The sequence below is a fragment of the Prinia subflava genome, chromosome 2 (assembly GCF_021018805.1).
Source record: "Prinia subflava isolate CZ2003 ecotype Zambia chromosome 2, Cam_Psub_1.2, whole genome shotgun sequence".
Lineage (NCBI taxonomy): Eukaryota > Metazoa > Chordata > Aves > Passeriformes > Cisticolidae > Prinia > Prinia subflava.
Genome location: NC_086248.1, coordinates 76,452,725 through 76,479,479, shown reverse-complemented (window position 1 = coordinate 76,479,479; position 26,755 = coordinate 76,452,725). Strand labels below are relative to the sequence as shown.

The 26,755-nt window shown below is 35.0% G+C and overlaps 1 protein-coding gene across 5 annotated transcripts in view; it reads left to right on the top strand.

Moving 5' to 3' along the window:
• The window catches only part of PACRG (parkin coregulated), a 246,235-nt gene that overhangs the window by 170,186 nt on the left and 49,294 nt on the right, over positions 1-26,755 (top strand). Inside the window, exon 6 of one of the 5 annotated variants that reach the window (XM_063390631.1) lies at positions 24,425-24,486. The exons of the other annotated variants lie outside the window; for them this stretch is intronic. Coding sequence (XP_063246701.1) covers positions 24,425-24,471 — 47 coding nt within the window. The 3' untranslated portion in view covers positions 24,472-24,486. Of the gene's footprint in view, positions 1-24,424; positions 24,487-26,755 lie in introns of those variants that run through there. 5 annotated transcript variants of the gene reach the window in all.

The window sequence follows — 26,755 nt, the reverse complement described above, 5'->3', positions numbered from 1 at the left end:
AAAATTGAAGAATAAATTTTTGAGAATGAATTAGATACTGGCTTAATCAGGTCAATATGTTTCATTTCAATGTACAATAATATGAACAAATCCAAAGTAATGGAAAGTATAGACTTTTCCTCTGCATACTTGCCAGACCAGAGGCACAAGAAATTGATATTATTGTCTGTTTTCTAACAGTTCCTCTTCATTATGGCACAGAAACTTGGGCTCAGTTCTCTCCATTATTCTGACCCAGCATGTTACAAGGAAAAGTAAGATGATCGGAGCTTAAATGTTACTCTGAAGAGTGTATTTCTCTCATACTGTTCTGCAATCTCTTCATTGATATGTTACTATCAAAGCCAGACAAGTTAAATACTAGATTGAGAGCTTTTCCTTCTCAGAAGTAACTCTCATGAACAGGTGGTCAGAGTTCACAAACAGTTCAATGACAACTCATCAAGTACTGGAAGTGATGTTCAGTGTCCCAGGGAAGGGTACCCTTGCTACTGAGCGTGTTTGAAGAAAGGGGGTGTCCCTTCCACTGTCTAGTTATGTTGTACCAAAATGTTTCACCTCAGTCTGTTCAGCAAGTTCATTATAAATATATAACTTGTTTCTGGGTGACCAAAAGTGAGTTTTAAGTCAAATATATTGTCAAAACCAGAAACTAATCTTCCTTTGTCACTGCTCCATTAATGAAGTTATTACAATGTTGTTAAATTAAAGTTGTGGTTAACCAACTCTAATATCTGGGTTTTAAATAGGTTCATTCTATTATTCAGTAACTGCAGTTTTCCTAAGTTCAATATCTACGAGCTGTTTTGAAAATATTTTTATTGTTTCCTTTATTTGCTATAATTTCCCTTTCTATGTTTAATCTATGCTTTTCATGGTTTCTTGGCATTGTCTCGTGTTGATGAAGCTACATCCCTTCAGTGTGTACCACTAATTATTTTATGTTGCTCTTTTTAAAAATACCTCAACCTAAAATTAACACTTTTTTACTGGAAGCAAGGCTATGTATGCCTCGGTGTTTTTCTTTAGAGCAAGAAACACAAGTAGACTGTCCAATTTGATTTCTGTTTGTAGCTAAATACCGTATTCTATGTCACCTTGTCAAACTCATAGATACTCAAATACAGAGGAGTTCTCTGGATACATGATTCTGTATCTCCATTTCTGCCTGCATGTTTTTTGATGACTAATTCTGACACAAGTACAATAGATACAACCCAGTAATGTTCGGGGGTTTTTTACATTGGTAATCCTTAGTCATATATATAGCCTCTTGCAAGCAGCCACATAAGATTGAAGAGAAATATCACTTATCCAATGCTGGGTGGCAGATGAAGTGAAATTCAGGATGAGAGATACCTATTTTCAGTTACAGTTTGCAGTGCATAACAGGCCAAGCCACCCCAACCAGCACAGAGTTCAAATTTTGTTTTTGCTGTGCTGCGAGCCCTCACTGTACCATGGCAGTAGTAAAAAGGTGACATTTCAGAGAAAGAGCAGTTGGTGTATCTGCTGTTATGTGCCTGCACACATCTTGGGAGAGGCAGCAGTAATTGTAGTTAGGGCTTATTCAGACACTGGCCCATGGAAACAGCAATGGAAATGCACTTAAGTAATGCCTCTCCCGGTACTCCACTCACACACAGTCCCAGAGTGGTATTATTAATTTTTTCAGCTCTGGTAGCGCCCTTCAGACTCAATAACAGAAGGAAAGCAGTATCAGTTTTACATGTTTTCATTTCTATCCAGCTGCCTTTCTGCAATTAGTGACTGTAGGGGGTACTCTAAAACCCAGCAAGGACAAAGCAGGCAGGGGTGATGGTGGACAATAAATTTTCAATGTACTGTAGAGGACAAAAAATAGCTGACACAGCTTGTGTAGACAAAGTCTTTAAAGAGCTGAGAAAGACATACTCATGCATGCATCCTGTGTCACTATTTTTTGAATATCTCTTGACTTCCACAAGATCACCACAATAAAACACATTTTTTTTGAATGCAATCTACATAAAGCAAGCAATAAAAGACCTTGGAAGCTGTAGGAACTGATACATGAAGAAAGATTATATGAATATTTTTGAAAAGGCAGGACTTCAGCTTAGAAATACGTGAATTTCAGTCTCATCAAGGAGAGATTGATACCATGGGGCTATATTGAGTGAAAGAATAAGATGTAAAAAAATATAGATGAGACTGAAATTAGGGAAATTCTCCCTCCTGTTCTGATATTTCCATTTTCTGAAAATTTTCTTGAAGGAACAATCACATAGAACTTCCAAAACTAGAGGATATAAATTTTGGAAAACTTAGCACAGAACAAGTTGCTGAGATCTGAACAAGTGATTAGCCCCTTCTCTATCCTTACTTCTATTAAAATATTTCTATTTAAAGTTTTTTATTTAGATGCTAAAGGGGGAAGTTTTCACCTTTAACAAACCAATATGATCTCTATAAAACCTATTATTATAAAATAAACTGTTTAACAGGGGCTATAGCACTGCTTTGAAGAAAAGTTTAAATGTTTGTCTGAGGACTGTTTATGTTACCAGCAAATCATCAAGAATGGAGCGTAGTTGAAGCCTATGTCTGTGAAAGAAGCAGAACATATTTTTAGCAGGGCTTACATTATGATGCCTAATCAAAACTCAAGAACCTTAAACATCATTATACAGCATCCCAGAACATGATACCATGTTCCAAATATTTGGTCACAGCCAACTCCATCAAAAATTGGCTCCAGAGAATAATATCTTCAATGTCAGGGTTGAGGTGGTTGGTTTTATTAGTCATTATAACTTTATTTTTTTCATTAAGAACAAGAAGATTAAAAAGTATAATAAATGATAAAATTACAACTTTGTCCAAGAGCAAAATCAAGATATTTCAGTGTCATACCAAACAGGAGAGAGTACTTTGTATTATTGTCAGTTGCTGCATTTATTCCTCAAAATGACACTATTATTTTAATGAATAAATGAAACACAAGATTATGTTTGGCTTTTGTGTTTAATTAAATTTCTTTTTGGCTCCAAGAGATCTGCAAGATGAAAAAATGTCCTAGATGTTTTTGAGAACTACTGTAGAAGGTAATGTTTACACATTTTATGTTAGATTTGGAGAAAAATTCTCTGATAATTGATGATACAAGGATAATTTTTATTAATATTTCAGGCTGGTAGCAGCAGCTTGTTTTCATACTACTGAAGAATTTATTTGAGCTCCATTCAGCTTATAACAAAACCATAATTTTAGTTTTGATCTTCTTCAGAGAAGTGAGCTCTGTTAGGTACTAAAGACTGTCACTGCTGTAATATTTGAGACTGCAGAGATTTGCAAAGGTTCCCTCCTCCCACAGGCTTTGGCTATATTTGTCAGCCCAATGAAGACTGTAGGGTGAAACCTGAGGAGTGCTGATCCCATCTATCTCCTGCTGACATCAGTAGGAGCTTAGCACCTATCAGCATCAAAGGCTTCTGTTACTGCAGCTGACTCTCAATAGTGCAAAACAATTAAAAATAATAGCAAATGGAGCAAAACCCAAATGATGCAATAGATACTGGGAAAAGTTTTAAGGATATCCTAAAAATTCAGAATCATCTCAGTTTTACAATTTAGCATCTCAGTTGTGACCAGACTGTATCTGCAAAACATGATACAGGATTAAAATCAGAATCAAAGCCCAAATAAATTGTCTATTGGCGAGAGTTTGAAAAGACTGGCTGTGATGCGCATAAAAATTAACACAAAGTCAATCTAAAGTAACACAGTGATAGGAATCAGCATTGTCTCTTCTGTCTTTACTTTTACATTTAAAAGACGTGCATCCATGATGAACATTTAGGCTTTTGCTTTCTGTCCACCACCCAATCTACTGTTCTTCGACACAGAAATGATTTTTTTACCTATGTCCATAGGAGTTTACACAATGGAGATTCTGAACCATAAGGGAAGCTCCAATAAAACACATAAAGAATAATAAATAGCACTATTAGCATTATTGAGACCATAGCCCTCACATACGCTTTTCTAAGGATTCTAAGCTTACGTGTCTATGTGTCAAATCTTGGTTCTTTCTGCCATACCGCTTCTCATCCTTAGCAAGGTGTCTGTTGCTGTGGTCTGGGGTGTTTATTAGCTTAATTGAGTAGTCTGGATTTACTTTGGGGGAAACTGATTGAATGGCACCCAACTATTTTAAAGTTGGCAGCAGGGCTTGACATATTTGCACTTCCTGGTGCCTGGAGTCAGTGTAGTTGGGACTTGTCTTACTACTATACTATGCTTTGATATCTTTTCATATGGACCTATGCAGAAATACTAAATTTATTTGTCCTCAGGAAAGTCAGGAGTCCAGAAACCCTGAAGATAAGAAATCACAACAGAGACATTTTCTAGTCATAATAAAGACATAGCTAAGCCTGATTATAAATGGAATCACAGTTACAATACACATTAAAACTAAAGTATGAAAATGAATCACAGGAAGTCCAAGACCAAAGATCAGACCTCTAAGTTATGATGGAATAAGTCAGATTTTGCCACAGGGCATAAGCATCAGCCTGCAGTTTCCTTTGAAAGCTACTGCAGATGCCAGGGCTAACAATAACTCACTAGCAGAAAAGGCTTTTCAACTGTACAGAATCCAATGTATGAAATCAGCCGAGATGTCTCTGAAGTGGACTGTGTCTCATCTTTACTGCCATCTAGCCATTCAGCTGTTCAAACGTTCAGAACCCATCACTGTGGAGAAAATCACTGAAGCATGAGCTGTCATGTGAGCTTTTAAAGTTCAGTTCTTCCCAGTCCTGGCTGCTGTTTTCCCTTTGCAGAAAGGCAACTGGTCTTCTCTGTCACTGTCTTGCAGTAGTCAGCCTTCCATGCCCTCTTCCTCCTTATTTCCATCTTTCCTCCCTCTTTTTGTTTTCTGTCTGCTGAGACATCTTCAAACACAGGACTATGTGTTCACTTAACAACTGTGCCAAAAGTTATGGAGAAGTCCACTGGCTCACAGACGTGCAGATTCACAGTGGAATATCAAGTGTTACTGTAATGTCCACCTAACTGGGCATCCATGATTGCCAACTTAATAGGATAGACAACTGTGTTGTTAATGTACCTTGCAAACATAAAAAGTTGATTTGGGATATAATTAATCAGGCGGTTTGGGTTTTGCTGTTTTGTTTGTTTGTTGGATTTTTTATCTAATCATATTGTGGAATTGCAATGACACCCAGCTAATTTTCATTACACTTCCATCTTACACTGCAAATTCCCTCCCAGAGGAAATTTATGATACAACAGGACTTAAGCTATAGCCCAACCTACAGTAAACATACAGTCCTGAGAAAGTTTCTCCATGCCTGCAAGAAATTACTCATCCTGAAATAAAATGAACGGTTAATTTGCAAGCAGCTACTCTGTACCATCACCTGTCTGGTGCTGCATGGCTGAACAAAGCCTGCCCATGTAGATAAGTCATTGATACCATCACTTTTCTGGGAAGAGTCAGGCTTGTTCATGTAGGTATCTGTGATATTATTAGCCTGTGTGAAAATTATTCCTTTAACCCATTGAGTGATGCCAAGAATTTAGGTAATTTGAATTAACTTTCTTTCTTTTTTTTTATATTTTTACATTTTCTTGTTAAATTTTAGTGTATAAGTAATTTCGTCATAGTTTCAGCATAGTAGTGTAACACACTGAAACTCTTCTTGTGGCACTTGCATCTGTTTTCATGTTTTTAGCCAAGAAATATACCAAAGATGCATGGCTCCTTACTGGATATAGTACTATAAGCATCGATTTAGCTCTGCTTAATTAGTAAGAATGACTACTCATTCATATTCTGGTCCATTAATCAAATCCATTTTCTTTGTTGAAAACCTCTTCTTACAATCACTACTTGCTTTAAAAAGATCTATAGTGGCAGTCCTGAAATTTCCCCAATCTAAGAGAATTTGCACATTTTAGGAAAACTTTTCAGGACAGTGGGATTCCAACAAGGGTCAGGTTCTTTCTATGAAGGTGAGTAGAACTCATCCCAAAGTAATACAAGGATAAATATTTAAGTGTCTGTAACACCCCCACTTTTGAGATGGACAGTGAGATTATTTGCCAAAGGACTTATCAAATCTGCAGGGTGAAGAGGTGATTTGATATTACTATATGCAATATCCAGTGCAATTTGTTGCATTAATTGTTGCACTGCTTTGAAACAACACTTTTCATCATGTCTTCAATCTTTATATTCTGTCTAAATTTCATTACCTCTGAGATGGACATAAAAGAAAGGATAATGCTGAACCAGAACTGGATCATTTAAACTTATATCCATTACTTATAGATATCAGTGAAAAATAAGCACAAGAATCAGCTGGATTGTGTAAATGTGTTGTTCTAATAACAATTTTTATCAGCTCTGAGTTGGACCAAAAGTGGAAGGTAACATGGAGGAATTGCAGGAATGTGGTTCAGTTAGTCAGGTCAGAAAGATCCTAAGCACATCGTGAACTGGCTCGAATGGTATTTACCATAGTTTCACAGCAACTGCACAGATCAGACCTGGATAATTTTTGAATGTTTCATTTACACAAAAGAGCAATTTCAAAATCCTTTACCAAAATTTGTGAGATCATTATTCATGTAAAGTAGCTGGGCATACACAAGAGAATTTAATATTCCAGACTGTTCTGCTCTACAGATGACATGAGCCAAGGTCTCCTTTTGCCTGATCTTGATGGGCTGCTCAGGTAAATGATAAAGATCTAATGAATTAGAGTAAAGACTAATAGCTAACAGATGTACAGACACTATCCACTCTATTAATTAATGCTGCTGTACATTATGTGGAACTAATGCAAATTACTGTGTGCAGAATGTTTACGGATTGGAATTGTGCTTAACAACTTGGTGAGAACCTCAGTGGAAGTTTTTCCGATATATTAGAAAAATGCTGTGAAGGAACTAGTCAGGTACAATCACTGTGACCTTTCTTCATAACCTTTAGGTTCTAATTAGTTGTCCTTGTTTAAGAAATTTTTTTCAGTTTGAGTCAGTTAAGTCTGCATTTTATCATTACTTTTAAACAGGCAAGACAATACTGATTTTTTTTACAGTTAAAAATTATAACCACAGAAAATTAGTATTGCTGATGAAATGGTCGTCAGTCTCAAAAGACTTATTAAATGAAGTATATCTAAAATTAGAGATCTAAACTGTGACACTTTAAAAAGTCGTACTCTGGTGCCAATATGTCCTTCAGAGTGTGTTAAGTTTTTCAGACGGCTAAAATTTATTTTTTCAGTCACTTCACAAAAAAGAGAGACTTGTTTATTTTGATATTCAAATGAGTTTAGACTCCAAGTAACATTTAAAGGAAATTCAGTGACGAGTTGCAAATTGCAACTGAAATGACTCTTATATAGTTGATAGTTTAGTCATCAACCAGTTGTCTCTCTCACATGATTACTAGGCATACTGGAATAGAAACCTTCCCATTTTTTTTCCTTTTCATCAAAATACAAAAATACATTAAAACAAATCAATTGTTGAGTTTGGCCAGTGTTTAACAATTCACTGTATTCAGTTCCAATACTTCAGCTGATTCTTAAGATGAAAAAAAGAGAAATATTAGTAGTTAAAAGAGCAACAGTGAGAAAGGAAGTGTGCTTCACCTGAAGCTCAGAAGTTAGATGTGGTATGTACAAGACAGTGCGAAGTGATAGAATCACTTACAGATTTGGTGTAAACTTGTGTTTGTACCACACACATGGTATCATATGTGATACCATCATATTTAGATGCGGTGTTTAAGCAGTGCCGTTTTTAATGCCTTTGCTAAAAAATATTTTAACATCCAAGAACTAAAGCCAAGCTTGCTGTTTAAGGGAGTCAAAGTCTTCTTTAACATACTCCCAAGTGTGAAAATAATTTTTTCATTCTCAGCATAAAAATAGATACGTCTGCTCAGTAGTATTCATGAGCAAGTTGTAAGCCGTGAAAAAAAAAAAAAGCATTTTTATTTTGCATTTACTCCATATTGTGTATCAGTTATGGAATTAAGTTTGATCATTAAAACTAACTCCCAGACATTTATATTAAATACAGTATTTTAGTATTTATTATTTTGGTTCTTGAAGCAACTAGTTTATTGGAGACTTCCACTCTGAATTCAGGGTTTCACAGTATTACTGGGGTACTATGAACTGAAATAAAAGCAAACAAAATCTGCGGTAATAATCTGCTACAATATCAAACCTGCTGCAGTGTGTATAATTCCACTGGATCTCTGGTAAGCAGTGTGTTAAATTTTTATTTAATGTAGCCAGGAACTCCCGAAGCGTTTGCCAGGATTGTAGAAGGGAACAACCTCTTGAGGTCTGGGCTGCCTGCAATCATGTAATTAGCTTAACTGAATACCAGAAGTTCTGAGATGAGGTTATTTGTGAATTAATTGACAGCCTGCACTCGTTTACCATAGCAAAGAGAAAAAAATAACCTAACAGGAGAAAAAGCTACCCTTAAAATGGAACTATTACAGCAATGAAATGACTTGGTTTGCATATTTCCAATCTTCTTGAATTTATGGTTCCCTTGCTGTGAGAAATTTAACCACTGTCTACTGAGGAAATGTTTGGGGGTTTTTTAATTCTTTTGTGTCAGCATCCAAGCTTCCCTCGTAGTACATTGCTTAACATTTCTACATTCTGGTTTTAAAATGATAAACTGCTTTTCACACCTAACAATCATCCTGACCAAATTCTTTTCCCTCCTCAAATGACTGTCAGTATGTTTAATAGAAGAGATTTCAAAATTTTTGTAATCAAGGTCAGTTCAGGATCCTAAATAGCTTTTAACTTTGCTCTTCCAAAGCTTCTTGTGCTCTGATTTGTTGTCCATATTATAAGGGTAGTGACACATTCTTTCCTGTCACGCCAGTTCTGAAAATGAGCAAAACAAGATCTATGAGCATTCAAAAGAAAGGATCTTTGTATTAAGTTGGTAAGTCTATGGTATTTACTAGCATTCATAATAATTTATAATAACAAGTCTTTAAATGCTTTTAGAGTCTTGGGTGAAAACTTTATCATTAATAGGTCTCAGTTTTCAAACAAAGAAACAACAAAGCTCTTGTTTTCATATAGCTATTTTCAGTAACTTGGATACAGTATACATCTTTGCATACCTAACACCTGTTGTCTTCCAATTTCTTTGATTGTAAAGGTCATCATCAGCATAAATTGAACCATAAGTAATAAGATTTAAAGCTGAGTAAGTAGAATCAGTTGACAGTTAAAGAGCTTAAAATAGCCTACTATAACTTCCAGTAGCTGTATTATAAGCAATACACAGGATTTCCTCTGTGCTGCTCCTCAGCTGAACCCAAGCTGAACCCCTTTTTTGATGCAATCATTTGATCAAAACTGAGCAGCTAAAATGAAAGTAATTTTTCAAAAGAGGATGTGATTGCTGTGTGAGAAGCTTTGGTTAAGTAATCAGAAACATTTCAGTCAGATACATTCTCAACACTCCTAGACTTATCAAATGATAAAAATAACTTTTCCAGATATTTCCCCTTATGTCCATTTACTAAGGAGATTAATGTTTACCTGTATTAGGAAAGAAATTGCTTTCCTGTCAGTTCCACATTCCCCTTCACAGTCTTTCCCTCTGTCCTAAAGAAGGCACAGAGTTGCAGAGGTGGTGGGGTTTTTTTGTTGCTTTGTTTGTTTGTTTGTTTGTTTTTAAATTCAAACCCGTGATTCTCACATATTTAAGCAATTGTTTGTGCATTGTAGGACTCTCCCAGAACCTGTATGTAGTTATATGCCCATTCATACACCTTTTTGAGTAGTGACTGCATGTAGGGGAGTAAGAGCAATCCCTCTCTTATAGAGAAGACTTGTGTTCTGTTCTCTGAGGGTTTGAGGTCTTCTGTGCTGCTCTCTGCTCGATTTCTCCAGCATTTCTCCAGTCTGCTCATTAATGGCAGTGAGAGAGATATGTCTGTAGAAGGATATAGATGTTGGCAGGACAGAAGGGAATTATATAAATTAGAGCCATTTAATTCTCAGTGATCACAGAACCTTCTGAGGAAACCAGGGATCTCCTCTGACTGCAGCTGTAGGTTCTCATAAGCTCTACCTCAGCTTTAATGGAAGTGAGGGAATTCCCTCTCCTGTCTCCCAAACAGACATAATGGCAACATCTCTGAGGAAACTTCTGACTGACTCATATGTACAAAACTAGGAGGGATGAAGATGGATTTATATGCATTGTCTCTTTCATCTTGAAAAATTTTAGCTGCTGCTCCTTGCTGAAACACCTTACTGCACTGAAATTGAATTATCTATTTAGTCAAAAATATTTGGCCGAGATATTGACAGATTTTTGAAGAGAGCTGACACACATCAGTGCTTGCTACAGTTAGTAAGTTTAGCAGCTGCTCTAGGGAAACTGAACAGCTAGAATTGGCACTGGGGAGGATATAGGATTTTTTCAGCTCATACTGCAGAGGATTTTAAGCACTCCTTCTCTGTCGTCTCTCAGTTTGCTCTCCCTAATAAAAAAGCTTTGATAAGTTTCCTTTGATACAAAGCTGTTTGTTAGGAGCAATCAATAAAACATGTTCAGAGCTGGTCGATAGGGTGAGTAGCATGGAAAGTGGAGTAGGCTGATATGCTGTGAAGGGGTGAGTGGAAGAAGGAATGATAGTTACGGAACCAGAACTCTGAGTCTACAGCGGAAAATGGCAAGCCAGAAAGGTGTGCAAAAATGGTATGATTATTTACATCAGAGCTCCAGGCTAGGAAGATAACAGCAGCTGCGTCTTGAGCTGACTTGAGAACAGAACCATTTCTGTCAAGGAGACTAGAACGGAAAGGACTGGTGCCAAGATGGAAGATTATAATGGGGTTTGTATGTTGCAACTGTGTTGGTCAACCAGATGAAAACAACACCATGTTAAGAAGCCTCGGGACAGTGAGATTGATTCTGTTTTCTCCCTTTTAAAATTGTATTTTCTACAATGTACCCACTTATTTCTTTACTGACTGTGTGACCTTTAGAGGTTTTTACTCTTAATTATTCCCTTTCTTGTGGTCACTTTTAATATGTAGTAGCATATTCAGTCAATGTAGGAAATCTATTTCCTTATGTGTTTAGAAACAATGCACATTATTTATTTTCCAAACTATATAATAGTTTATGAGAATGAGGACCTACTACTGTGGTTGCAGTTTTTCGTGCTCCATTAACCCACAAAAAGCTCAGTTTCTAATGAAATCTAAATCCATTCCAAAGCCAATGAATATCTAATATTAATTCATTTTGCAGCACTCTTAAATAAGACATGATATATAAATCTTTGGTTCACTATATACATGATTTCTATAGAGGAAGACTGCAAAATCTTTCTGGGAATCTATTGGGAGGGATTGTTTGTGGAATTTTTTGATTAACTAGCCCTAATCAGTTCCATTAATCTTCATCTGTAGGTGGATGCTTTCATTAAATAATATGACTGGCTTATTCTTGACTGTTCAAATCATTTATGTTTTATTTCACTCTAGCCTTCTGTCAAATATTGTTTGAATTTTTAAATTTTATTTTAGTTCAAAATTCAGGCATTTAACTTATGAATTAATATTTTTGAAGAAGATGCAATCTCCTCTTGACAGTACTGCAGAGAAATAGGAACTCCTAGGCTAATGCTAACAAGTGTCCTGAAATTGTTGTTTAATGAGTATATAGACTCACTAAACTCACTAAACAGACTTATTCTTTTGTACATTTTGAGTAAATCCTGGCTCAACCAATTTTCTCTTCTTCCATGTGTAAAATTCCAATGTGAAGTTCATGAGACATGGTAGATATTGTGTGTGGAAATTGAAAATAAGAACCTTTACAGTAATATTTTTGTTATCAATATTGTCTGTGGGCAGTCCAATATACACATATTATTAATAGCTATCCTCTGCTCTCTTTGAAATATGATAAAAGTTTGAGTGGCAGGAGCTTCAAAGGGTGCATGTTAAGTGACATAGATAATAAAGTCCAAGCACAATTTTTTTTTTCAAATGCAAGTTAAAATGGAAAGAGAAGTAATCTTAGAAAAACTTCTTTCTGATCTTATACCACACTCTCTATTATGGTAAATTTACTCCTGAATTTACCTTAAAAGATACAGGATCCAAACTACTTCCTTCTTAAAATTAATAAGATTCAATTTGGCCAAATCAGTGCTGATTTTTTTCTCTCTCAAAAGGGAAGCAAAGCCAGTTGGTTAGTATAAGACAAGTTAGGCTTACAAATGCCAGTCATATAATGCTTTTTTTTGCTTCCCCATATGAAATTTCTACCACAGGGAATAAATGACTGACACATCACCCCCTGCCATCGTAACAACTGTCACGCAACACCATTATTTTTCAGAAATTAGTGGCATCCCTCCAGCTGGCCATAAGGTTGCAGACACATATTTTAATCATTACTTTGCCCATTGCAGGAAGCTAAAGTCACACCATTTAATGTGTGGTTGTGATAAATTTCTATTTCTTTTATAATAAAATGGAAGTTAATGAAGCACAGCACAACTGCAGTGAATTAGACAGCAGTAGAACAAGGCAGGAGAATACCCACTTATTGACATTATCAAAGCCATCTTAAATGTATCGACTTTTAAACCATCTCATATTCAATTATTAAAAAGGGACCATGGGAGTATACTGTTGGCTTAGTAAGAAAGAAGATTGTAACAGTTCATTAGTTATTAATTAATCGACAATCTCACTGCTTAATGTCTTTACATTTTATAAATACTTCTGTGCTCAGATATTACTTCTATCCATTCTGGTTTTCATCAACATGTAGAATATTACATTTTATTTCTTCTGTCCACAGATAAAAGGGAAGGTCAGCTGGTCACGTTTTGTCAATTTGTATTGAGATATTTTACAACATAAATTATTTATGGAATTAGTAAACAATTTTTCTATATGAAGTTAGCCATAAGAGTAACATAGATCTCTGGTTTTTTTCTATAGATTAAATTTAGGTGTTAATCCTGTCCTAAGCAAACCACAGGTTTCCTGAATAGCAGCTTGCGGGGAAGGTCTGGGGGAAATGGACCCCACAAGAAAAACAAGCGGCTGTGACGAAAGTGCCCGTAATAGAGTTTGTTTGACAGGAGTGATTCAGAGGCAAACCTGCTTATGCTTCCATAAATCGTTCCTTTACTGTAAGTTTTACTAACTGCAATTAGAAGTACATATTTTTGCTGCTGTTCCTATTCACAAGCAACATATTATATTGCTCATATATTATCTTTAAAAAAGGAAGCATGAATAGCATGCATATTCAGGAATGTAATGCCTTGCTTTCATGCATCCATTTCATTATCAGAACACCTACTGATTTTTTTGAGGCAGATTTTTTTTGGGGGGTAGGGAGGGTGCAAGAAAGACTACAGTCAGTCCTATGTGTGTGATCATATAATCATCCTCAGGACAGTGTGACACAGCAGCAACAATGACTGTAGATGTGCCATTTTTTTTTTTTTACTAGTAGATTTTTTAAAGATTTACAAATACCATGGACAGCTGTGAACAGAAGTAAAATTTTGCTCCACCAGAGTCTATATTTGTTAATTTTCATAGGTTGAGGTCTATCCTGGTGCCAGTATCTAGATGGCTGAGAAGGAGGGAGCGAAGGAACAGTTTGAACCTGGGGCTACCAGTGATTCAATACATACTATAAAATGGCACTTTTGTTTTAAAAACCAAACAAACAGAAAACTCATTATGTTGATGACTATAGGTGTCTCTCACAGAATTATTGTAATGTGCTATCTGAATCATTGCTACCTTTCAGCACATAATTTGCCCTATGTATAAAAAACCTCATGTTTCATATCAAAAGCTTACTCCAAAAAGGTTTTCCTCATTATGTTTTACTCCAGCTTATTTTACCAAAATTATATATGGATGGTTAAAGAAAATATAGAGAACCTGAGAGGATAGGTCCAGCAACGATAAGGCTCCAGGGTTGGTAACTTTTCGTGGTAACTTCTTAAACAAAGTGTCAGGGCCTGTTCCAGCAGCTGGAATAGATTGTGTGACCATAGTCACAGAGTGACTATTGTATTTCCCACTGCTGGAAAAGGCAGGCACTTTCTCACCTTCCCTCCTGGCCAAAGGGCCCTACTGCTTCCTATAGCTCACCCCTAAGAGACCTTAATTGATTCAGTTAAATATTTTGCATGAAAATTAATCTAGAAACAAAAAAGTATGGTTGGTATTTCTGCTAGGTTTCTGAGCTGAATTCGCCTACGAACATGTGAGATGCATAGAGAAAATGACAGGAAGAAACATTTTCAGGACACAGGGTAAAAAAATATCACGTCCCTCCAACTCTAGGGCCCCCAAATATAAAATAAAAAAAGTACTAAAAATATTGGAATTTTAGCATTGCACATACACACACACACAGAGAAGTCCTGCCTAACATGGTATTAAAATGCATCCGGAATAAGAGATGATTGAACAGGGGAAGGAGGAGAAAGGAGAATCAAAGGGTGTCAAAAGGTTAGCAATTATGCTAAGGAGGGCTATTTCCATAGAATTTCTTTCTACTCATTTGTGAGTAGAAGGTTTCTCTAGGAGTCAGTTCCAAACAAGAATCTAATCTTAGGCATTTTGATTTACCTCAGGAGGAATCTGACCTCTTCCTGAACTATAAATGTTGAAGACAGTGAGACTAACCTTAGGCTAATGTTAGCCTTTGTGTTTGCCTTCTAGTGGCTTCAACAATGTGCAAATCAAATTCTAATGAGAAATACTAAGAATGAAACTAATTTGGTTCAAAATTCAGCTTTGGTAATTTTACGTGGATTCCAGATTTCAGAAAATTATTCAGAAACCTAATAATGCAGAAGATACTTGTACACAGTAGAAGAAACTTATATCCATTGCCATTGATTTCCTTTCCCCCCAGTATACACAAATTTCCCTGGAGGATAATTCGGGAGTGGTTATAAGGAGGCAAAAAAGTTATCAGCAACTGGAACACCAAAAGGGTCATTTCAGCCAGTAAACACAAAAATGTCTGAAATTACACCTACTCCAGGGCTGTATTTGACCTAAAACATCCTAAATTCTAGGAGGAGTTTTTTTTCTATTCTATATCCCAATTTCCTGAGATTTTACCATTATTCTCACATGAGACTATGTGGATCACTAATCTAACAGCTGTACATTGATATAACTCCTGTGTCTCTCTTTCCTTTACTGACTTTCACTCCTTTACCAACATTTCGATACCTCAGGCTGTGATACGTCTCCTGATAATCCATTGAATATGTTTGTGTAACAATAAAGCATGATGCAGTTTTATCAAAAATGAAGCACCTTGTGTACAAACTGTATCAAAAATAAATTCAGAATTGAGATAACAGATCTCTCCGCACGTTTTGAAAATTGGAAAGATTTCATGATAGAATTCATATCTGTGTGAATTTTGAATATTCTTCCTCAAAAAGTGAGTATGCAGATCTTTCTAGCTCAAAATAAATATTGTGCTTTATGATTTTTAACATGTACACGTCTCAGAATTCCTAGAATTGGTATTGGTTCGATTACTGACTCTGATTTTAGGGTTTTTTTATTTAGGAATCTCTACTGTACAATTGTATTTGGTAACTATGATAAAAAAAAAAAAAAAGACTTCAATACATTTAAAGTAAATGAATACATAATTCTAAAGCTAGAACTCCAGAATGAAACATTCAAAATACTTTTTCTAATCAAGTTTAAGGACTAGTTTACATGCTGGTATATTATAAATGTTTTCTAGGAGACTTTGAAAGAAATTCATTACTGTATCTGACAATACAGAAATAAGACAAAACAGAAAACAAAATGTTAAATTTATATTTTAGGATAAGGCTAAAGGTTTTTTTCCTCTTCCATTATTATGCTTTCTGCTGAAATAAAAATGGCAATAATGTGTTTTTCCATGATTGAGAAATCTGTAGCTTATACTATGTCAACTTAGATTCAGCATTCCCTATTCTTATTTGGTAACAGCCTGCTCATGAGGAAGAGATAATACATTTTTTGCATTCTCAAATGGGATTTTCTCTTTACATGCTTTATAACACATGCTCTACATTACAATTTTAATGATGATCTTTTAATACCTGCATTGCTCTATCACTGCATGACCAAGTTCTAAAGTAACTCCTTGCTTTTGCAAACACATACACATATAAACATAAGTTTGCACTCGTGAGTAGTTCCTTGCCTCTTGACTACACTCAACTGTGTGAGTAGTTTTGTGTATATAAACAAATTTCTGCAGATCAGAGCTGTAGAAATGTACTCAGAGTTAGATTTGAATTTTAAAAAATAGCTTTTTTTGCTTAAATAGTATTTTCCTTGCACACAGGACAAGAGGGAATGGCTGTAAACTACAAGAGAGTGGGTTTAGATTGGATATGAGAAAGAAATTCTTCACTGTAAGGGTGGTGAAGCACTGGAACAGCTTGCCCAGAAAAGCTGGAAGTGTTCAAGGCCAGGCTGGATGGGGTTTTGAGCAACTTGGCCTAGTGGAAGGTGTCCCTGCCTATGGCAGGGGGTTGGAACCAGAGGGTCTTCAGTGACCCTTCCAGCCCAAATAATTCTATGATTCTGACAAAAGCTATTTTGTAGTCATTGAAAGTTTTTTAACTTTTTCAAGTTTGACATTTTTGGTTGGAAGAAAGTAATCAAGGCTTGATTCTCTAACAGAAAACTCCTATATTTATGTTTACATTAAAAATTATGTCCTGAACAATCAATATTTTTGAACTTGTAATCCAATTTTTATTTAAAATCTCAAAACATATATTTCTAGAAAATCTGTCAAATTATTTTTTTTGATGTGAACTTTTTGAGACATAAGTAACTTTTCCCCAAAATATTTTTCATTGTGTCTGAATATTTGATTCTTTCTTAATGAAAGCCAAAGCTTCTAATGGAAGCTGGCATCATTCTATTAATTGGCATTATTCCACTGTATCAGGTAAAGACCAAAAAATCTTATATGGTCCTGGCAAAAAAAAAGTCATTCCCCCATGGCATGATTGAAATACTAATACTAATACTAATACTGATACTAATACTAATACCAATACTACTACTACTACTAATAATAATAACTTCAATAGCCTTTTAATTTTTTAGAAGTCTTAAGATTTTTTAAGAAATCATAAAGTAAGAGAATAAGATAGTAGAGATTTCTTCTGGACTGTTATAGAACAAGCCTCTGCAATAATTAGAATAATAATATAGAATAAGCCCTGCAATAATTTTTATCTTGTAGACCACAATTCTAAGTGCTGTTTATTTAGTATCTTTAGTTTTCCTTGCATTTCCTTTCTTTACAAAGAGTCTTCTATAAATAGAAACCAACCTGTTTCCTTGGCTCAGTATCAGATAAGTGATGAATCATTTCATATAGTGATGTGCTGAAGATGGTATGAATATTTAAAATGTGGATATTCAGTCTAACTCTAAATAGACTATCTATGCCTGGAATTCCAAAAGTGGCTAGAGATTTTTGAGCTTTTACAAAAGTATAAGTGAAAATACATAAGTTGTGAAAGAACAGAGCTAAATTCTTCCTACCCCTTCCTGTACATTGATCCTTCTTGTTTTAACACAAGCTTTTGTCAGAACTTTGTTGTAAATTTTAAATCATCATTTTTTTACTTATCAGAAAAATTTTAAAGTATAATAGTCTATGAAAATGAGTTCACTCATCACTGTGTGAGTAAACTTCATTTTCAAAAAATGTGACGCTTTCCAAATTGAAGTTCACTTTTGTTTAACCTAATTTCTGTGATTTCATTTGCCTTCAATTAGAGCATTGCCTTGCACGAAGTTAACATGTCTAATTGCATAAATATTTATTCCTGGATGATGTTCCATCTAACTCAATAGAATGGGATCACTAATTTTTTCAAATATTGTGGAGTCAGTCTTGAGTTTCTCACAATAGAAAAATATACATCTGATTAAAATAATATTTTAGAGAAAGCAAAATACATTCTAGACAAACATAAACACTTAAGTGTCTGCTTTCTTATTTTGTTTTATATCTTTAGTATTGTTTCTCAATTAAAAAAAAAAATTGAGTGAAACTGCCAATGCAGAAATGCCTTTCTAATTTCCCTGTGTACCTCTGAGCAGGAGCAGTAGATGGGATCATATTTTATTCCAGTTCTGTTTACAGTCAGCAATTGGAAAGACTGTTCAGATTTCCATTTTCTTTGTTTAAATCAGGGATTAATCCAAAATTTGGAGTTACAGTATTCCAAGGTTTTGATCAAGTTAACATGGATCTTCTAGATAATACAAAAAGGTTTGTATTAACATGAAAAAGGGAAAAACTTGGGCTCTGTGGCATTTAGCATTTCCTTTTCTGTTTAGCAGGGTCATAGTTCACCCCAAAAATTCTTCACTAATCAATTAGCCTTAGCAGTATCTCCCAGAAGCTGCTTTAATAAAAGGATCGTGTAACTTTGCTCTTGTTGCACCCTGTCAAGGCTGTGAGCCTGTGGGATTACATTCAGCGCAGTGAGGAATGCGACAGTGTGGCATGACAGGAATGTGGCACATTATCCATGTGTGATAACCCAGCCCAGCTTGGTCTCTGCCTGATGACACATGGCTGCCCTGTTTACAAGATGAACCTGAATAAGCTACAGCATCTTTGTTTACTTGGCTATTATTCACAACATATTACTGCATTTCATACCATTCCCATCTCAGACCACTGAGAATGAACATATTTATTTGTATAAACCAGAAAAGAATTGTGCAAAAGTTAACAAATGATCCTGAATGAAAAGGAATATTTAAATCCTGTACACCTAGTTTTCAATCTGGTAATATATTTCTGAGGTTTGGATAGAGGATCTTCCAGCAGTGACTTGAAGAACTGTTTCCTGTGATAATAAATTTAGGTAAACATCACATAATGAGCATAAGCATTGGGCTATAGTTAAGATCATAGCCAACTATATTTCTTAAGATAGAATGGATTTAAGTATATTAACTGGTTTCCTGAAGTTGGAGACTCAGGTCTAAAATTAGATTTGCCTTCTATTTTGACCCCTGGCCCTTAATTTGAATACAAATATTAAAGGAAGCATGACAATGTTATCTCTTATTTAGCACAAAATCACTTTCTTATCATTCCAATTGACTTCACACTGGAAAATTACAATGACGCCTCTTAGTGATGAATTGTTTCAGATTTAATTGATTTAGCTGTTGTCTGATGAAAAGCTTGTTATCAAACTTAGTGCTTAACTGCATTTTGTAGACTGAAGACTGAAATTTTGTAAACAGGAACGACCAGGGTAGTCTGTGAACGTTCAGAAGTTCAAATTTTTGTGTTACTTTGGATATTTACCCAATACCAAGTGTTAGTGAGTCTTTTTAGAATGAGAAATGGAACTGTAATTTTGCAAAGTAGAAAGGAGTTCCAGGTAATCTTCAGACAGGTTATCAGCTTGGGGATGGATGGAAAAGTCCGGAGAGGAACCTTTCTGATGCTTGGCTGATTGTTCTGTAATGACTAAAGCCTATCAGTTCCTACCTTTTCTTCTGGATGAAGGGGGAGAGATGAAGACATGAGAAATGGAAAGATAAACTACTTGTGAGTATATCCCAGCAAGAAGATATGGAATTTTTGTTGTCCCTAGTAATTATTGGCTTGTCTTGCTTACCTGCTTCTACATTTCTTCAACCTTTTTGTGGGAAGGTTCAGAGAGTAATTTTTTTATAACTGTATATGTACCTTTTACAATATATCCAGTGGACAGGATTCATTCTGAAAACTGAGTCAGTGTTGTCAGAAACTAATGCATTAGAAATCTGCAGCATAAGTCATCAGAAAGGTAGTTCATATCTGCCCATTCCAAGTTTATTTGCATAAGTGAGCCCCTTTGTTTCTTGAAAGAAATAAACTGAGAGTGAAATTAGTAGTGGCAGAAGGCCACTGCAAGAAACAAAAGAGATTTATCTACTGACATCATAATAATCATCTTAATTAACTGAAATGTATATCAGTTGTGTCTAAATGAAATCTGATTTTTTTATCCTCTTAAATGTACATAATGTTCATGCTTCCTGAAAACTTCCAGAAGACCTGTCACACAGCATTTCCTTCCAATCCTCTTTCTATGCTTTAATTTTACTGTTATTTGTGAAGAAGGAAGAACTATTTGTCCTTGTTACTTGCATTTCTTGTTTCATGTGTGATTTCAGTTCTAGGAGAGGTTAAATGCTGCTTACCATGGAAAGGAGATTAATGTAGAGGTGTCATGCACCTTTATATTTCTACATGGATGTTAGGACTTTCTCATTTTACAGCTTCCAGTAGAGTTCCAGACTATTTGAATACAGCTATAAATCACAATTAATTGGAGAAAATTCCAAGGTGATGTTTACTGTGGACAAATGGACAAAACACCAGAAAACAATTGTATACTTTGACTTCCAACTCTCATGTGTTGGGGTGAAAATCCAGTTAATGTGTGTCAACTCACCATGGTATCTACACTTCTTCTCTTATCTTGTCTTCATACCAATTTAAGTCTAAAAGTTACCTGGTAATATTGTTGAAATATACTCTTTCTTCATGCAGAAGCTGATTTAACTTTTAGTACAGGCCAGTGATTTCATCATGTGGGTGACTGTGGCTGTGAAATAAACTTAGATGATCTTTGTCTTATATCTTTTGGAAAACTTCAGGGTTAGTTGAGCAGTCATACTACTGAGTCAATTTTATTAACCTCCTCAGCTTATGTGGAAAGAGCAAAACTCTTAAAGATTATTTTTTCTCTGACGGAGTTTTGAGAAGATCCTGTGCCTTAGCCATCTTGTTTGAAGGGTTTTTTCTACACCTTATTTATTTCTATGCTATTGCCAACAATCCTAGAGGGTTTATATATATGTAAAAGTCTGCTATTAATATCACCAAGAACTGTAAAAGTTAATAAGTGTATCAAGAACTATAGCTCAACACATCAGTTTCTAAATAACAAAGCCCAAATTTTTATAAATGGCTGCCCCCATGTACTGTAGCCATGCCCACTTACCTTATAGGTTAATTAGTAGTTTTTCATTTGAAAGCTTATTTCAAACTATATTTCTGTGTTAGTGTGGCTTACTGAAAACTTACGTACATGCTAGTTAAGACATAAATGGGAATTTACTACTAGAGCTAGCAAGCTGTAAAGTAAATGCCCACTGACACAAATATCCAAGTATACCAGACACACACCTGAAAGACAGGAGAAAAGAGAGGCTACTGTGGGCTCTTATTTATAAATGAAGCAGTGAGTGATAGTCAGGATATTCATCAGAAAAAGCCCCTGGTGGGTTCAGGGTTCTACTGAAGCCCATGAGGGCCCACATTAGGAATCAGGTAAGCCACCAATGTTCACTGATGCCCAGGGCCTTTCATACCTGGGTTTATGTTTTGATTTTCAGCTCTTTGTATTTGACCAGTTGTTTTCAGCCAACAAAGTCTGTTTATTTTATTTGTTCAAATCCCTATTCTAATCAATCATGGCATTCAGAAATACAGAAATTATTAAATAATATGTTAAAAATAAAACATTCACAAAACATAAACATTAGAAATACTCCCCCCGCTTTTTCAGCATCTTAGAGGATATGCTATAATGATGAGATTAGAAGGTTATTGAGATGTAATGGTGCAAAATCCAAACATTGTGTGGCAGTTACGCTCCACTTAATGCAACCTGTTATCTACAGATTTAGAAGAAGAAATGAGAGTTCATTCCTAGTATACGTGCTAAATTCAGTGACATTTAACAACCATGCTGACAGTATGTTTTTCATTCATCACTTACAGAGAAACATGTTTGATCAGTTTAATTGTTCAGCGTGAAGCAGTGGTGGGTACCAAGCTAAAAAACCCCCAAACATCTAATTCTTCAGGAGCCTTTAAAATACATGCTGAAGCTTGCAACATTTTGTATGAAGTAGAATAATTTTAAGTGAGTTTTTTTTCTGGTTTGTTGTTTGTAAGAAAATATTTCTCTGGAAAAATAAAACATTGTTTCTTTTAATAAATAAAGTGTAACGAACAAATGGTGTTAAAATTATGCAAAAGGATGGTCACAATGTGTAGCTGGAGTACAACATATGGTGATTGAAATAGCTGCAGTTTATATTTAGATCCAAATTTGTAAACTCCACTAAGGTCAATTTGCTAAGTATTTAATACTATGTACATTTATACTATGTGATTTCTGCTTAAAATGGCAGATGCCTTATCATAAATTCTGTTTGCAGATCTACTTGTACCTCAATTAAAAATGCATCTGTAGTCATGAAGTGAATTTGACCTTACATAGTAGGAGTAGGAAATACCTCTTCCTTACTCATTTACTTCACCTTCATGGACAAAAGTGGATTCATTTCTTTTGTTATTTATAAACATCCCTAAAGACCATGGTCTTGCCATTTCCCTGTTTACATGGACTGTTATGAAGTAGGTCTAATAGCAGTATTGTAAATAAAACAACTCCAAGGAATGATCTCTATCACTGAAAGCTCAGAGTATCAAATGGTGGGCTCTGTCACACGCTGTTCATTGACATCATGACCCAGAGATCCAAAAACCTCATCTTTCCCTCACTTTATTACTCTTGCTCTTCTTCCTGAAACCAAACTCCATTCTGTGCACTAGCAATTTTAAGATTTAAATAACATTTATTTCCTGCTAAGTCAGTAAACCTGGAGTGTATATTGGACTTTAATGCTGATTTATAAATGATTCTTTAGGGTCTAGGTTATATTTCCAAACATTCCAAGTATGCTTTGCTACGTGCTTTTAAGATGGTAAGATGATTTTTTTGTGGTTGTTTCAGAAACTTATGAACTCATTTGTCTTTGGGAAAAACACTTTTTGTTTTGTAAATAAGTGGAATTGGCCATAAGCATATAAGTGCTTGTCACTCAAAAAAAGGTATCTAAGGGTAGTTGTATTTAAATTTTATGGGAAAGTAATCTCAAATTTTGTCCTAATGTTTTTGAGATAACACGTGTTAGGGAGAGATCGGTGTGTTGATTACAGACACTTCAACGTACAACCCCACACCCTCAGTGATACAGTTCAAGAGAACTCTTGATTTGGCACCAGAAGTGCACTAAAATGTAACAATTCAATATACACCCATCTTTACTTAATTTAAAGCTGTTTAATTGAATGTCAGTCAATTACAGAGTGATATTCCATACCTTATTACAAAGTACCATACGCTTGCATTTTAAATAGCACATTTTCTTAGTTTAAACCATTTTCCTTTCTAGAAATCATTGTAACTAAGGAATCAATTGTGATTATTGTAAAAGCCACAAAGTATTTATTAGTTAATGTGATTATGACATTGCTAATTAAAAAACAAAACCAAAACCAAAAACACCCTCCTATTTGATTTTCTATGTAACCAACATTTCCCAACACTAAATATTTTTCCAGGGTAAAGTATCTCTCACCTATCTTAATGTTACCCATCATATGATTTGAATATTTTCCAAAAATTAATTAGACTCACAACAGCTCAGCAATCTCATTTACTCTTAACCTCGCCCCTTCCACCATGATCCATGTCCTATTTTCTTCTTTGTAGCTGCTTTTTATAGTGACTATGAGGATACTAATTTAAAGTGAGTTTTCAGCTTTGTTCTGAAAGCTGAGAAAATTGTGGTCAGTCTAATGTCCTCTGACAGGGAATCTGAAATCTTTTGTTCTGTTTATTGAATTAGCCTATCTTCTGCTCCCATGAGCTTCATTTCTCAGATTGATAGATTCATGATTAATACAAAAGAGAACAACTGAGGATGGCAGTCTCCTCATGTATAAATATATTCTGTGGCACATGGGGAAAAACCTTTCTTACTTTCACAGATAGAGACCACATCTTCAGCCTCACAATTTTAAAGGATAACAACAATTAGTGTTGTACTTCTGCTGAAGTAATATAAACTTGAGTAATTCATTCAGGCAGTTTTCAATGAGAAGGCCAGAACCTAACCATAAGACAACAGGTTTGGTTGTCTGGTACAGCTTTGGTACAGCTCAGGTACAGCTCAGGTACAGCTTTGTGGTCAACCTCAGGTAGGAAAAAGGCATTTTACAAAATTTTTAACTATTAATCATTCTATGATTGAATGCCAAGCTATCCAAGTGAACTGCTTTGGTGCTCTAGCTAATGTGAGAATCCATCAGTATAAGGTGAGAGGTTGGAAGATGATAATTTTAGCAAAATTTAACTCAGTCGTCTCTTCTTGTCATTTTCTATCTTGATAGAATGTGAATTTGTACAACTTCTGTATTTTAAGAGCTGAATCACATGAGACACTGGGACAGCTGAGAACATTTTTGAGATAAATAAACAACATGATAAAACTATTGACACTTCAAAGATTTTGGACTATCAAAGTTATCCTCAATGAAAATAATTCTGTCAATAGAAGTATTTATGTTAAAGATGTTTCTCGAAATAATTGTTGAGAAGATCCTCAGAACATTTAAAAAGAAATAAAGAAAAATATATAAATAAAGTATGCATTCCTTAGATTTTCCTTGTATTCTTGTAGGAAGTGGAGCATTATGGTTCTCTTAGAAAATCAAATACAAATTTCTATTGATTTCTTTTCTTATTGAATAGATATTATGAAACATTAGGGAATTGATGTCCTTGTCACATTTTTAATCTCCTGTATGGAATATTTGAGATGTGTGCACAACATCCCAGTATTTGTTTGTAGTAGCCAATTTCAACTATTTCAAGGAACATATGCATTATATATGAAATATCTGAAGTTCCAGCTGAATAAACACTCACATTTGCCATCAGTTTCAAAGGTCTACAAGTTGACTTTGTGCACAATTTAAAATGAAAAATGTGTAGTACATGCATCTGACCTTTCTCATTTAAAATGCTATTCTGACTAATCTGAATTATATATGGTTTGGATCTTTCTGTATTAAATAATTGTAGGTATAAGGATGAAGATTCATATGTAATATTTCTCCACAATATTTGGCATTCAAGCAGGTTTTATTATCAATACTTATTATACTAAGTGTGACATCATGTGTCAGGAACCCTGAAGTATTTCAGCATATCTGGCTAGTAAAGTTGTGGTTAATGCACATTAACACTTTTCAAGGAAAAGTGAAATAAGATGATACATTGATGTTCTAGGGAAGAAATACACAGTTTAATATCAGGGTATGGGGTTGGGGCAGGAGGTTTGGCTTGCAGCTTTCTGGGATTTTGGGGGGCCTTTTGGAGGGGTATCACTTTTTTTGAGATAAAATCCAATTATATTAATTTAAAAAGAATTTTATTAGCATGTTTTTTATGAACTATGGCTCAAATGCGATCTTTAGTTGTTTAAATTGAAAACTTAAGCTGCTAAATGAAAGCACATTCACTTGCTGCAAGTACTCATTTAGAAACAAAACAGCATGAATTAAAATCATATAAGTAAGAAATGGCTGTCTGACACAGGAAGCTGTTAAAATACATTTCTGGAAGATATTGCTGATGATGCTGAAGTCAATAGAATTTTTTTTTTCTTTGTTAAAGCAATATCATTTCCCTGAAAATAAGCTTCATGGCACTAATCCTTCTGAAAGTAAAGTGGCAGATTTTAGAACTATACTTGCAAAGGGAAGAATGATTGCATTCTGATTTGCATTAATGTAAAAAAAGATCACTACACAAGGAAGAAGTTAATCCCACTCCTATTAATACATCACCCATGAAAATGAAATCATGGCATTTGATCTTGCTCTCAATGAATTCAGTGAATTGAGTTTAGTAGAAAGTCAACCTCATCACAGCTAAGTCCAGCACTGGCCCTGCTACCCTAATTAGACTTCCACAATATTAGTTTCTTTTTTCTCTCATCTTTTTACTTCATTTCCCTTGACTGGAGTGCAATTTCACCAAAATGTAGTAGACTAATCATTAACTGGCAGTAGCACAGAGACTGAAACTTTAAATTGACAATCACAGCAGTAGAATACCAGAAATTTATAGAAGCATAACCATTTCTTCTGCTGGGTGTGTGATAATTGTTTTTCTGCTCATTTACATCCAAAAGTAATTAAACTCTACAACAATGTACTGTAGTGTTGGTGCAAAGTCTGCTCTTTGGAGGTTATGCAGAGATTCCATGAAAACATCACAGTGGGAACTGTTGTTCATTTGCATTGTCACTTCCTAAAAATTTGCAGAAACATACCCTTGAAAGAATTAGGTCACACAAAATGTGGCCTAAGGGCTTCTCCTTTCTGTTTTCTCCAGTGGAGTTCTGCAGCTGATGCGATAAAAACCGTTCTACATCAATAATTTTTTGAGTTTATGTTTCCTGAAAAATTTATTTGGCTTATGGAAATAAACCAACTTTATCATTCAGTGGGAAAATTTCCTTGTCTTCCCTTCCAGACCTGATTTCTTGATACAAATGCAGTGGTGTTACAGTGCATGTAAAGTTGTATAACGAAAGTTGGCAACTCTAATATCTTCTGAACCTTCTTCAAACAATTGTAGTTAAAACCATGCATTAAAAATGCATGTCACAGTAATGTAAGAAAATTATTACAGGAAGCTTTGCTTTGCCTCGATATTAAAACTTACATATAAACAAATACAACTTCA